Source organism: Nyctereutes procyonoides, unplaced genomic scaffold (assembly GCF_905146905.1).
Source record: "Nyctereutes procyonoides isolate TBG_1078 unplaced genomic scaffold, NYPRO_anot_genome, whole genome shotgun sequence".
In the NCBI taxonomy this organism is placed as follows: Eukaryota; Metazoa; Chordata; class Mammalia; order Carnivora; family Canidae; genus Nyctereutes; species Nyctereutes procyonoides.
In genome coordinates, this window is record NW_026575117.1 from 21177825 (window position 1) to 21192682 (window position 14858).

The 14858-nt window shown below is 34.6% G+C and overlaps 1 protein-coding gene across 1 annotated transcript in view; it reads left to right on the forward strand.

Annotated features, from left to right (window-relative positions):
* The window catches only part of CFH (complement factor H), a 76627-nt gene extending 62445 nt beyond the window's left edge, over positions 1-14182 (forward strand). Inside the window, exons 16-22 of the mRNA XM_055334261.1 lie at positions 2654-2836; positions 3306-3515; positions 5465-5641; positions 6666-6842; positions 8063-8236; positions 12328-12510; positions 12965-14182. Of these exons, the coding sequence (XP_055190236.1) occupies positions 2654-2836; positions 3306-3515; positions 5465-5641; positions 6666-6842; positions 8063-8236; positions 12328-12510; positions 12965-13173 (1313 nt within the window). The 3' untranslated portion in view covers positions 13174-14182. The remainder of the gene's footprint in view (positions 1-2653; positions 2837-3305; positions 3516-5464; positions 5642-6665; positions 6843-8062; positions 8237-12327; positions 12511-12964) is intronic.
* Positions 14183-14858: the final 676 nt, after the last annotated feature.

The following is a 14858-nucleotide window of genomic DNA, read 5'->3' on the forward strand; positions in this document are numbered from 1 at the left end:
AAGTCACCTGACACATATTTTGCTTTTTTGGAAATTTTTCTATTTTTTAAATATTTCATTTATTTATTCATGAAAGACAGAGAGAGAGAGAGGCAGAGACACAAGCAGAGGGAGAAGCAGGCTCCCTGCAGGAAGCCTGATGTGGGACTTGGTCCTGCGACTCCGGAATCACACCCTGGGCCAAAGGCAGATGCTCAACTGCTGAGCCACCCAGGCATCCCTGAAAATTTTTCTTGGTGAAGAATTCAATTTCTTTAATAAGTAGTGAAATATTCAGATTTTCTTATTGTCTTTTGTCAATGCAGGGAAGTTGTATTTTTCAAGAAACAGCTCTATTTTGTCTAATTTATGAAATTGATTGGTATATATAATTGTTTCTAACAGTTAATATTCTATTTTCCTTTTAATTATATAGTTTCTTTGTTGGTATTACTTCTTTCATTCTTGACATTGATACTTATTTCTCCTTTCATCTTAATTATTCTTGCTGTATTTTTTCTTCCGTTTTATTAATATTTCCAAATAACCAATTTTAATGCTTAATTTTCTCCATTTACTCTCTTCTAATTTTTATAGCCTTATTAACATTCATTATTTTTTCTGTTTCTTTTTTTCTGTTTGTCTTTCTCAATTTTCTCTTTTCTGGTGACTTAACAAGTTTGTGCACTCTAATTACATTGATTTTAATTTTATTTTTTCATTTCTTAACCTAGGAAATTAAAACATTGATTTAAACCATCCTACTTTTTTTTTTTAAGATTTTATTTGTTTATTCATGAAAGACACATAGAGAGAGACAGAGACATAGGCAGAGGGAAAAGCAGGCTCCATGTGGGGAGCCCTATGTGGGACTTGATCCCAGGACACCAGGATCATGCCCTGAGCCAAAGGCAGACGTTTAACCACTAAGCCACTCAGCCGTCAGGCCATCCTACTTTTTAAAGATAAATTCCATTTTTCCTTCTAAGTATCACTGTATAGCAGCCTCAAAATTTGTATATACATCTCATTTTCATTTAATTCCATGTGGAATGTTTTCTAATATTCCTTGCGATTTCTTCTTTGATGGGTCAGTTATTTAGATTTTGTTGCTTAATTTCCAAATATTTTTTCCTAAATAAATTTATTCTTTTACAGCTTTTGTTGTTGTTGTTGTTGGTATGATTGCTATAAAAAAGAGCTGCAAAAAAATACCAAATCATTTTTAAAATATAAAAATAAAATACAGGGACATCTGGGTGGCTCAGCTGTTGGGCGCCTGCCTTTGGCTCAGGTCATGATCCCGGATAAGGGATCAAGTCCTGCATCCGGCTCCCTGGGAGGAGCCTGCTTCTCCCTCTGCCTGTGTCTCTGCCTCTCTCTCTTAGTCTGTGTCTCTCATGAATAAATTAATAAATCTTAAAAAAATAATAATAAAATACAAATAAACTTTTTATAAAAGCATAAACAGACGATTTCCAGAATAGTAATTCTATCTTTAGGGAAATTTAATTGCTAGACCAACATCTGGCAAAATGTATCAGAGGAAGGACAAATTAACATTATTAGGACAAAAACGATTAAATATCAGATATAGAAGAAACTAAATCATTGAAAAAAATACGCCAAAATATTTAAAACAGAAATAAGAAAAAAGTTTTGGTTAAATATAAAATACTTCTACGCTTAGAAAATATGAGACAAATCGAAAATATTAGTAAGCATGAATGCAGTCAAATATTTCTCTGAATTGAGTACAAAATCTTGGGTAACTGAAAGGACTTACAAGACTTCCCAGTGTACAACTCACATAAGACCTTTAATGAAATAAACACATGGCAGGAGAAAGCAAAATCAAGGACTCATAGAGAAGTCCCAAAGCCTCCAGGTATAGCCAGCTATCCAGAGTCTTCCCTCATTGAAAAAGTCATGCTCTGTTTTCAGATTATGACCTGCCACAACGCTGTACAGTATCTCAGCTCCCTGGGAGGTCAAACATGAGTTTACAGAGAAATTTTATATACCTTGCTGGTCACGCAACTGAAGCTGGGCTGTCTAATCCGTCACACAGGGTGTATTTCATTACCCTCTATACCTCTTAATAGTGTTGGCAAGCTAGTAAACAGTACCTCCAGGGAATTTTGAACTTTAAACAACACACTATAAATCATTAGTGACCATATCTAATTCTTATCTTCGCGAAGAATCTGTATCAAATAATTTGATCATTAACTACAGGCAGTTCTTCCTCCGGCTAATTAGCTTCCATTCCACATCTTGTAAGGATTTTAATCCAATCACAATATATTTGATTAAGGATATCTGCTAAAAAGATTCTGATACCTGTATTTATTTAGTGCCTTTTACTGAGTGGACAATTCAGTTAGAACGTCCTAATGTTTAGAAATAATTAAAATAGGTTTTACCTAAATTTTGCAAGTTTTATCACAGAAAGAATAAAAGAAAGATACTACAAGTAATATGGTGAGAATATAAGCCACGTGATATATTAAAGTGCTCTAAAAGCTGAAGAGTATAACACATTTAAACATAGAACATAATGTTATTATTTGGTCATTAATAATACATTATTATTGAATTTTCTGTTTAATTATCTTTTAAGTATTTTTTACTTTTGATGTTTAATCAAGAAATCTAATTTTAATATTTTTAGAAGTTGAAAAGCAGTCATGCCCCCCTCCACCTCAGATTCCCAATGCTCAGAATGTGGCAACAACAGTGAATTTTAAGGATGGAGAAAAAGTATCTGTTGTCTGTCAAGACAATTACATAATTCAGGATGCAGAAGAAATTGTGTGTAAAGATGGAAGATGGCAGTCAGTACCACGCTGTGTTGGTCAGTAGTGCATAACTTGCTTTATAATATTCTTTCAAAGGAGATTAATTCTTCCTTGGGCTTTGTGTAAATGAACAAGATGAAGATCTCTGTATCTATTTCACTTAAACCTGAACAGTAAATCACAAACTAAGTATATAAATCAATCAGCATTCTTTCACTTCTATTGTGAAATGAACAGGCAAAAACTTTGGGTTACTGTGTAAACAACTATAGAAAATTTGTTTATATCTGTTTTACTTCTCGTGATGAACAGGACAAGAATGAAGGTGCATAGTGAACAAATGGAGAATAGCGTAGATTGTATGGAGATATATATTGCTTGAAAGTTTCAAATGTTTTTCAGTTTTTGTAATTTAATTCGTTTAAATTGTCCTTATTTTTAAATTTCAAATGACAAATTTCATTGCATTTTTCAGTTTAAACATTATATCCGTGCTTGACTCTTTGATCTTTGGTTTTTATACAGAAAAAATCCCATGTCCTCAACCATCTCCTATAGAACATGGAACCATTAAATCATCTATATTTTCAGAAGAAATAGAAGAAACATCAAAACCTAAGTCTTACCCACATGGCAGCAAATTGAACTACACTTGTGAGGATGGTTTCAGGGTATCTGAAAAGGATGAGATAACTTGCCAGATGGGAAAATGGAGTTCTTTACCTCGGTGTGTAGGTGAGGACAGTATGCAAACTAAAATTCTATCCTCAATTTTCAACACAATCCATTAAACAGAACTGTCATCAAACCTAGGAGAAAGAATCCTTTAGGTTTCTAAATATATAAAATCATTTATATATTTATGTACTTTACCAAACAATGTTTGCATAATCAAGCCTATCCCATTTTTGTTAATTTGATTAATTTGTTATAGAATCACTTTGAATTCTGGCAATTGTTTAATTAAAACTAGATGTGTAGTGCAACTAAACCTATTCATATACGTATATACCTATCCATATCCCTACCTATTTATATAAGTTGTACTGTTACTTTGCCATCAGTTTAAAACATTTTTTTTTGTTTTTCCTATAATGTGCTTCCTGATTTTTACAATACATGGTACTTATCTTAAGATGATTAATTCTAAATGCTCTTCTTTTTATTATTCACTATATTGGTTTGAGAAGCACTGATAGTTTCTTTCATAAATATATTGACATTTTTATTTTTATTCTTTTAATTCAAAAAAATTTTTAAGTTTACATTTAAATTCCAGCTATTTAACACAGTGTAATATTAGTTTCAGGTGTACAATCTAGTGATTCAGCAATTCCATACAACAGCTGGTGCTCGTCACAAGTGCCCTTCTTAATCCTCTTCACCTATTTCACTCATCCCCCCACTAAGTCCCCTCTGGTAACCAACAGTTTGTTCTCTATAGTTGAGACTGTTTCTTGGTTTGCCTCCCTCTTTTTTTTTTTCTCCTTTGCTCATTTGTTTTGTTTCTTAAACTTCACATATGAGTGAAATCATGTGGTATTTGTCTTTCTCTGATTTATTTCACTTAACATTATACTCTCCAGCTCCATCCATGTCATTGCAGTTGGCATGATTTCATTCTTTTTATGGCTGAGTAATATTCCATTTGTGTGTGTGTGTGTGTGTTTGTGTGTGTGTGTGTGTGGGTATGCTATCCTTTCTTTATCCATCCACATATCAATGGACACTTGAGCTCCATTCATATCTTGGCTATTGTAAATAATGCTACTATAAACATCAGGGTACACGTATTCCTTTGAATTAGTATTTTTGTATGCCCTGAGTAAATACCTAGAAGTGCAATTGCTGGATCATAGGGTAGTTCTATTTTTAACTTTTTGAGGAACCTCCATACTGTTTTCCAGAGTGACTGCACCAGCTTGCATTCCCACCAGCAGTGCAAAAAGGTTTCCCTCTCTCTGTATCCTCACCAGTACCTGTTGTTTCTCACAGTTTGTTTTGGTTTGATTTGGTTTGAATTTTTGTTTTTTTGTTTTGTTTTGTTTTGTTTGCCATTCTGACAGGTATAAGGTGGTATCTCATTGTGGTTTTGCTTAGTATTTCCCTAATGATGAGTGATGTTGAGCATCTTTCATGTATCTGTTGGCCATCTGTATATCTTCTTTGGAAAATTGTCTATTCATGTCTTCTTCCATTTTTAATTGGATTATTCATTTTTCAGGTGTTGAGTTTTATAAGTTCTTTCTATATTTTGGATACTGACCCTTTATCAGATATGCCATTTGCAAATAGCTTCTCCTATTCTGTAGGTTGCCTTTTCATTTTGTTTATTGTTTCCTTCACTGTGCAGAAGCTTTTTATTTTGATACAGTCCCAATAGTTTATTTTTGCTTTTGTTTTCCTTGCCTTAGGAGACATATCTAGAAAGAATATGATAGAAAGATATGATGACAGCTGATAATATATGAATATTTTTGGTTTCAAGTTCTTGCTCAGGTTTCCAGCTGGACACACATCAGAGTGGTAGCTTTAGGAACCATTTGTGCACCTTCTCTGTGTTATGATTGTAACTCTTGTGTTATCATTTCTTTTCAAATAATACTGCCAAATACGGCAACCAGTACATAAAATTAAATTTCAAAATTAATGAAACATGGAATTATTCTTTCTTTTTTTTTCAGGGCTTCCGTGTGCACCACCAGCATATATGGTTACACATGGTATTCTAATTCAAAAATCAGACAGTTACCAATATGGAGAAGAAGTGATATATAAATGTGATGATGGTTTTGCAATTGATGGACCTGCATCTGTAAAATGTTTAGGAGGAAAATGGTCTAATCCACCAAAATGCATAAGTATAGTGTATTTAATTTTACTCTAAGGTTGATAACTATTTTTTTTAAAGATTTTATTTATCTATTCATGAGAGACAGAGAGAGAGAGAGAGAGAGAGAGGCAGAGACACAGGCAGAGGGAGAAGCAGGCTCTCTGTAGGAGCCCAATGTGGGCCTCAATCCCGGGACCCTGGGATCATGAGCTGAGTCAAAGGCAGATGCTCAACCACTGAGCCACCCAGGCACCCCAATTCTTAATTCAGACATCAGTGGTACAAATATGAAACTAGGCAGTAATTCTAGAATTTAACAAGGTATCTCTGGGAAGTTGTAGATTTCTTCATCTCTGTTCTTTTTTTTTTTTAAAGATTTTATTTATTTATTTATTCATGAGAGACAGACAAAGAGAGACAGAGACAGAGACTAGCAGAGACACAGGCAGAGGGAGAAGTAGGCTCCATGTAGGGAACCTGATGTGGGACTCAATCCCAGACTCCAGGATCACGCCCTGAGCCAATGGCAGGTGCTCAACTGCTGAGCCACCCAGGGATCTCCCTCATCTCTGTTCTCGTATCACAGCTGCTCCTTGCTAATCAATCATTATTCAATTTATTGTTAGTTTATCAGTTATCCCCTTATAAATATATAGTTTTCTAAGATATTTGACATAATTAAAAGTAACAGATTTTGACAGAAGCAGAAAATACAAATACATACATAATGTAGGTGGCTTGTATGGGCAAAAAAAGAATTTGAGTGGAAGAAATATGATATCAAGACTTACATGTATCCATAGCTTTATAGGGTTTCCATATCATCACCCCCATGTTTTACTTTTTTTTCCCCATGTTTTACTTTTGATAAGCATAGGACTATTCAATGTAATTCACTCAAAAGACTTCTAAGACATTTTTTTTCAACTATTAAGAAAAGTTGTGTACAATGCTCATTGGTTTGATGTGTACTTATCATCCTACATTATAGTTATTGGTCATTATGTATTTTAAAAGATTCACTGAACAAGTACGTGTTCTTTTTCTTTCAGAAACAGACTGTTTTAACTTACCCAGCTTTGGTAATGCCATACCCATAGGCCCGAAGAAAGTATTATATAGGTCAGAAGAAAAAGTGACTTATAGATGTCCAACATATTACCGTTTGGATGGACCCAATTTTGTACAGTGTCTTAATGGCCAATGGATAGGAAGTCCAGTATGCAAAGGTATTTTAATATTTTAGAATATATTTATCAAAATGTCTTAAGTAATATAATATAGAATTCCCACTAACACCATTTAAAAAAACAGACATAGATTATTTTTTTAGGCCAGGTCAAAGAAGGTTTATGCTTTAACATAAAGGGATAAAATTGTGTACTTAGTTCATTTTTTTTTTTTTTTTTTTTTTTTTTTTTTTTGCCTAGTGGTTCATCTTTAAGCCCAATGGTTCTCAAATTGAGATCTCTGGAATAGCAGCATTAGTGCCTTCTGGGAAATTGTTAGAAATGCAAATGTAAATTTACAGGCTCACTCGGACCTGTTGAGTCAAAAACTCTGGGGATGCAACCCTGAAAAGGTCTTAACAATTTCCAAGAGATTTGATATGTACTCCAGTTTAGGAACCATAGCTATAGCCTGTTATACTTAATATCCTCCTGAACCTCACTGGTGAGTTATAAATTACTCATTGAAATGTCCTTAAGCATTTGCAAAAAAAAAAAAAAAAAATCATTAAAGAGTGTTTTTATAAACTGTACATTTATATTTCTGTTATTTTTCCACATCATTTGTTTGGATCCTCAGTTAATCATCCTCTTCCAACTATGGCATTCTTCAAAGTGTGTTAATTCTTCATTTGTTATCTAAGGAAGTGCCTACTATGTTTATTTTTCTAAGGGCCTAAAATTATATTCATAAACACGATGATTACAAGCCAAAATCTGATATCAAATAATCTTTTTATTAGGATTTTCATCTTTTTAAAGATTTTATTTACTTATTTATTTATGAGAGACACAGAAAGAAAGAAGCAGAGACATAGGTAGAGGGAGAAGCAGGTTCCACGTAGGGAGCCTGATGTGAGACTCAGTCCTGGAACTCCAGGATCACTCCCTGAGCCAAAGGCAGATCCTCAACCTCTGAGTTACCCAGGTGTCCCATGATTTTCATTCTGAATTTATATAATTTATAATATTGATTTTACTAAAAATGGGAAATGTCCAGAAAAACTCTCCTTTTCATAGAAGCTTAAATCTTATCAGAGGATATTGTTTTATCTTTTCTTCAATCTTATATGTAAACTTCTTAAAATTGGCACTCTTTCATAATAGATTAACTGTTGATCTTAAATTCCCCTTGAGATATATTTGGAACCCCATTTGTTGATTTGCTACTCAAAATGATCATTAAATTAGAGATGCTTCTTTTTTTTCTTCCCATTAAGATATGTCCTGTGAGAGTCCACCCAAAGTGAAAAATGCTAATGTACTAAACGAGAGGACTAGGTATCTACCTGGTTGGAGTGTTCATTATGAATGCATCAAACCTTTTGACCTGTTTGGAGAAGCAGAAGTGACATGTTTAAATGGGACCTGGACAAAACCACCTCAATGTGGAGGTAAAGTATCTTATTTCTCCTTAAATTTTAAAGAATATATTAAGAACTAATAATGGCATCATTTTTTTTATCTCAAATAAAACGATTGTGCTTAAAATCCAATCTTTTCTTTTTGTGGACTACATAAGTGATATTATATATTTATTTTACGAAAGATTTAGCCAGATTAGGGAAGTTGGAATCATGGAAAATTCTCTCTCTCTCTTTATTTTTTGAAGAGAGAGTGAGTGTGAGTATGAGCAGTGGGGGTAGGGGGGTAGAGAAAGGGAGAGAGAATTTTAGCAGATTCCATGCTAAGGGCAGAACCTGACGTGGGACTCAATCCCATGACCCTGAGGTCATGACCTGAGCCAAAATCCAGAGTTTGTCGCTCAACCACCTGAGCCACCTAGGCAACCAGAAAATTCTCTATCTTAAGCATTAAGACACTCAATTATTTCAATGTATTAAAATGCTAAGAGGGGGGCCTGGGTTGAGCATCCAACTCTTGATTTTGCCTCAGGTCATGATCTTAGGGTTGTGGCATGGAGCCCCATGACAGGCTCCATGCTCAGTTAGGAATCTACTTGTCCCTCTTCCTCTGCTCCTCCCCCTCCTTCTCTAAAATAAATAAATAAATCTGTTTTTAAAAATGATACGTTGAGGGGATCCCTGGGTGGCGCAGCGGTTTAGCGCCTGCCTTTGGCCCAGGGCGCGATCCTGGAGACCCGGGATCGAATCCCACATCAGGCTCCCGGTGCATGGAGCCTGCTTCTCCCTCTGCCTGTGTCTCTGCCTCTCTCTCTCTCTCTGTGACTGTCATAAATAAATAAAATAAAAAAAAAATGATACGTTGAGGACATTTGACAGTCCTATGAAATTTCACTTTGAGACACACATTGAGTACCTGGGGCATGATCATAGAATGTTATGTAAATTTGGGCTTCTTCAGCTTGTGGATTATATAATGGTGGGTTACCAGCTGAGTTCAACAAGGAAACTCAACAAGGGAGTTAGTGTAGATAATAAAAAAAAGTCTGAGAACTTGGTCATAGCACACTCCAGTATTTAGAGTTTAAGAAATAAGAGGAGCCAACAAAGGAGATATTATAGCCACTTGTTTTTCAAATCAACTTTTGCTTGGCATATATAATTTTCCAACCTTTTACTTTGAGCCCACCTATATTTTCATGTTTGAAGTGAGTTTCTTTTAGTTGCCATAGGTTTGGCTCTTGTTTATGTGTCCACTTTGCCATTTTCAGCCTTTTAACTGAAGTATTTAAACCATTTACACTTAATGTAATTATTGATAGATTAGGGGTTGTGTCTGCCATTTTATTATTTGTCTTGAATTATTTCTCACTCCCATTTCTTTCTTTGCCATCCTTGTGGATTTTTGGAACATTTAAAAATAATTTTATTTTGACATGTTTATGTTGTTTCAGAGCATATCTCTTTGTAGCTTTATCTGTGGTTGCTCAAGGTATTAAGATGCACATATGTAGCTTGTTTCACCCCCTGGTTTTGACATTTTACCACTTAAAGTGAAATGAGGAAACCTTACTTCCACTTAGGTCCATTTACCCTCCCCACATTTTATTTTATTTTTCACATATTTATTTTTTGAGAGAAATAGAGAGTGAGAGGGGAGTGGTGGGGACGATGTGTGTGTGTGGGGGGGTGGATCTTAAGCAGCCTCCATGCCCAGCTTAGAGCCCAATAAGGGAGGCTCTATTGGAACAATACAGGGAGGGCTTGATGTCCCAACCCTGAGATCATGACCTGAGCTGAAGTCTAAAGTGGATGCTCATCTGACCGACTGAGCAACCCAGGTGCCCTTACCCTGTCCACAATTCGAACATAAATGTCTTAAGTATTTCTTCTACATATATTGAGCACCATATCAAATGATGTAATGTTGCGCAAACATCAAACCTAATGAACTCATTAGGAAAAAGAGAGTCTATTATATTTACCCTTATTTTTTTAGTCCTTTGCTTTTCTTCCTTCATGAAGTCTCTCAGTCCTTGTTCTGTTATCTTTTCCCTGCTTTTTGAAGAATTCCTTTCACAATTCTTTAAAGATCTGCTGGAGATAAATATCTTTTGTCTCAGAATATCCTCTTTTCTCCCTTAAGTCCTAAAGGATAGTATCACCGGATATAGCATTCAGGGGTAACAGTTCTTTTTTTCTAGTATTTGAAAAATCTTGTCACTTCTTTCTTTCTGGCTTGATGATTACAGGTGAGAGGCCCTCTGACACTTGAATCCGTTTTCCCTTATAAGTTTGCTTCATTTCTGTGTAGCTGCTTTTGAGATTTTTTTCATTTTCTTTGGTTTTCCTCAGTTTGATTACAATGTATCTCAGGATGAATTTCTTTGGGTTTGTCTTGTTTGGCTTTTTCAATATGAATGTTTATGCCTTGTGGCCAATTTAGGAAATTTTAGTCCGTTTTTTTTTTTTTTTTTTTGGAAGTTTTTTGTTGTGTTTGTTTTCAGTCTATTTTCAAAGTGAGTAATTTGTATTCTATATTATTCAAGTTGATTTATCCTTCCATCATCTGTAAACCATGATAGAGCCTGTCTAGCAAGGGTTTTTTTTTTTTTTTAATTCCATTACTACATTTTTTAGTCCTATAATTCCCACTGGATTTTTAGTCAAATAATTCCAATATCTGTTTCATATCAGTGTTGTGATCTGTTGATTATCTTTCTCTTGAGATTTTCCTGGTCCTCAGTACGATGAGTGATTTTTTATTGTGTTCTAGACATTTGGTGTGTTATGTTTTAGACTCTGGATTTTATTGAAATCTCTTATTTATCAGGCCTCCATTACTGCAGAGAGTGCAAGTCCAGGCTTTCCACTTGGCCTCCACTGACCCATGGAAAGTGGAGAGATGTCTTGTTCCCTGATTGTGGATAGAAGTCTAGGTGCCACACTTGGCCTCCATTGATCACTGTTGATCTCTGATCAACATGGGAAGAGGGTTGGTCAAGGTTTCTCTTCTATGATGATTTTTGGGAGTAATTCAAGTATTGTAAAAAATACATATATATTTCTGTCTTGCTATAATACTCCTTTCCTGAGCCTTTGGCTAAAGAGAGAAGGCAACTCTTGGGACTTGTCTTTTTTCTTTTTGGCCTGAACTTGATATCATTTCTGGGTTCCAGTCTTCTTCAGTGCCCAGGCCAGGCTCCATAGAAGGCAAAATGAAAACCCAAACAACTCACTGCTGTAGAAATCCTTGAATAGGGGCAGCCCGTGTGGCTTAGTGGTTTAGTGCTGCCTTCAGCCCAGGGCCTGATTCTGGAGACCCGGGATCAAGTCCCACGTCTGGCTTCCTGTATGGAGCCTGCTTGTGTCTCTGCCTTTCTCTCTCTCTCTCTCTCTCTCTCTCTCTCTCTCTCTCTCATGAATAAATGAATAAAGTCTTTAAGAAAAAAAAAAGAAATCCTTGAATAATCTCTTATGTTGGTTTTCATAATATGTTCAGGATTTTTAGTGATACTTAGTAGAAGGAATAAGCAGAAAGGTTTTTTTTAAAGATTTTATTTATTTATTCATGAGAGAGAGAGAGAGGAAAGAGAGAGAGAGAGGCAGAGACACAGGCAGAGGGAGAAGCAGGCTCCATGCAGGGAACCTGATGTGGGACTCGATCCCCGGTCTCCAGTATCACCCTGGGCTGAAGGTGATGCTAAAATGCTGAGCCACCTGGGCTGCCCTGATGATTCTTTTGTAATAAAAATGAAAATCAATAAAGAATGACTAGAGATCCAATAGACACTGCAGTATGTTGTATGTATTAAGAAAGTTTGTTTATATTAACTATCCATCTGTCCTTCATTTATTCAATAGGAAAAATATTTTTAATACCTTAATACTGTAAAGCAGACAGTTTGTTAATGCTTTATGTGGTGTGCTTTCCTGTAGGATAAAAGGAAACGCTTAAAATTTTGATTTTCAGTTTAAGTGATTAAAATGTCTTCAGTGAATCATTTCTGTCAGCAGAAGTCACAAGTCTTGATATTGCATATTGTGCTACATTTTTATTTGCTTTATTTTAGCCTGTTTTTCTTTAGTCTTTCAATAAATCAAATAAATATTTTGTTTAGAATCTAAAGGAAAATGTGGGCCTCCTCCATCTATTGACAATGGAGACATTACTTCATTCCCATTATCAGCATATGCTCCAGAATCATCAGTAGAATACAAATGCCAGGCCTTGTATGCACTTCAGGGAAACAGGATTGTAAGATGCAGAAATGGACAGTGGTCAAAACCACCAAAATGCTTAGGTAAATATTTTAATATTCTCATGGATCCTGGGAAAATCAGTATAATGAGTAAGATGTCTTACTGTCATTAATAGAATGTTCATTGATTAACAACCATTTGTTGAATACGTGACTACCAAATATTAATATGTAAAGAAATAAAGTTGGAAAAAAACTCCTATAGAAGCAACAAAAGATCCTTTACTGAAAGGACTCTGGATTTCTTCATATTATAATTGACATTATGAATCTTTTGAGTATAAAATTATCACACCTTAAGTGTGGTACATCATTTTACATCATTGATCATTTAAAATGATTTAAATTGGTGCAATGGATTTTCAGTGAATTGGTTTGGAAAAGATTTTGAAAACAAAGCCCTGGACCAGTGTAGAAGATTCTACTTGAGAGTCTAAAGTTCTATGGAAAATATTTGTTTACTACTCGATGTTATATTCTTTTTTTTCACCTTCAGATGCCTGTGTTGTATCAGAAGACATCATGAAAAGAAATAACATACGATTTCGATGGTCTTCTGAGACAAAACTGTATTCTCAAACAAGGGATACTGTTGAGTTTGAATGTATCCCTGGATATCATTCAAAGACAAACAATCAAGCATTCCGAGCAGTCTGTCATGAAGGGAAAATGACATATCCTGTTTGTGTAATAGGTTATAGTTAAATGCAGTTTTATAATTAAAGTATATACATTTACTGAGAATTTTTATTATCAGTCCAATTCTCAGTTTATTTTGTCAAGTATTGTGTAACTCATTTATATTCATAAATCAGAATTTGTATTAAATATGATGTGGATGATGTAATTATAATCAGAGGAATGAATAAATCACTTCTTAAAAGCACCTCATTAAAACTTGGCAAGCCAAAATGCTTTGTGTCCTATTCATAAAATATCTATGGCAAGAGATTAGGTCACTCCAGTGTCTACTTCTATCCATCTTTCCCTCTAACTTTCTCAAAACGTCTTCCATAACTTCTGAGTCTGCCTGAGACTCTCCATTTCAGAGTAAATGGGAGAAAATGCTTTTCACCATTTTCAAGATAATTTCATTTCAAAAACATGTGAAAACCTAACTATGCCATACCTTATTAATAATACGATATAAGTAGTTATTATTTACTTTTGCTTATCTGTCAATAGCAAAATGAGCAAAACCAAAAAATGATCATAAATGCAAGATTTTCTACAAGATGGCTATATAGCACACATAAAAATTCAAACATATCATAAAGAGAAATTAGAATCTAATTGGGTGCATAACTGTCATAACATGAAACGTGACAAAAAATCTGATTTCAAGTATAAACACACAATATTTTGAACTCTATAAACATATATGTTTATAGAATCTATAAACAGTATAAGCATAACTGTTTATAAAACAAGAACTGTCGGGAAATACAATAAAATATTTACAATAACTACAGTTGAATTTAAAGGTGCTAGGAGTAAGAGTTGGTGTTTAAGCCCTTAAAAGTCACCTGTATTGAGAAGACTGGGTGGCTCAGCGGTTGAGTGTCTGCCTTCCACTCGGGGCATGATCCCAGGTCCCCAGATAGAGTCTGCATAGGGCTCCCTCTGGGGAGCCTGCTTCTCCCTCTGTCTGTGTCTCTGCCTCTTTTTGTCTCTCATGAATGAATAAATAAATAAAATCTTTTTTAAAAAGTCACCTGTATTTTCCAGTTTTTCTATCTTTAGTATTATCACCTTTAAACCACAATAAAGGTGGTTATTTTGATGGGGTGCCTGGCTGGCTCAGTCAATGGAGTGTGCTCATGACCTCAGGGTCATGAATTTGAGCTCCATGTTGAGTATAGAGATTACTTAAATATGTAAATACATCATTTTAAAAATCAAACAAAATAAAGATATATTAAAAGTAGGATGATACATGTTGAGAGCTATGAGGAACTCTTTGGTAACGATCTTCAAACCTAATGACATCTTCATGAGTTTGCTGCAATAGAGGGTTTTGGAAACATTCAACCACAAGAGTCTGAAATATGATTTTTGCGTGCATACATTTCAAACAGCATAATTAGTTAAATTCAGTTGACTGTAAACATTTTTAAATTCTACAAAAATATGAAAACTTTAAGGTGAAAATAAAGATAAAATTAAAGTAAAAATATTTTAAGCTGATAACTTGTTACTTCGTTTTGCATCAAATCAAGTTGCATTCTTAGAATGAGAAACCTGGCTGTCTCTAATAGAGTTGATTTATTTAAATCTGAATCACAAGTGATAGCCAGTTTTCTCATGTTTAAAAGAACACTGTCACAATTGTCAAGTTATCTTTGCTATTAATATTGACATACATACTGTTTCTCCTATAATCAACATAT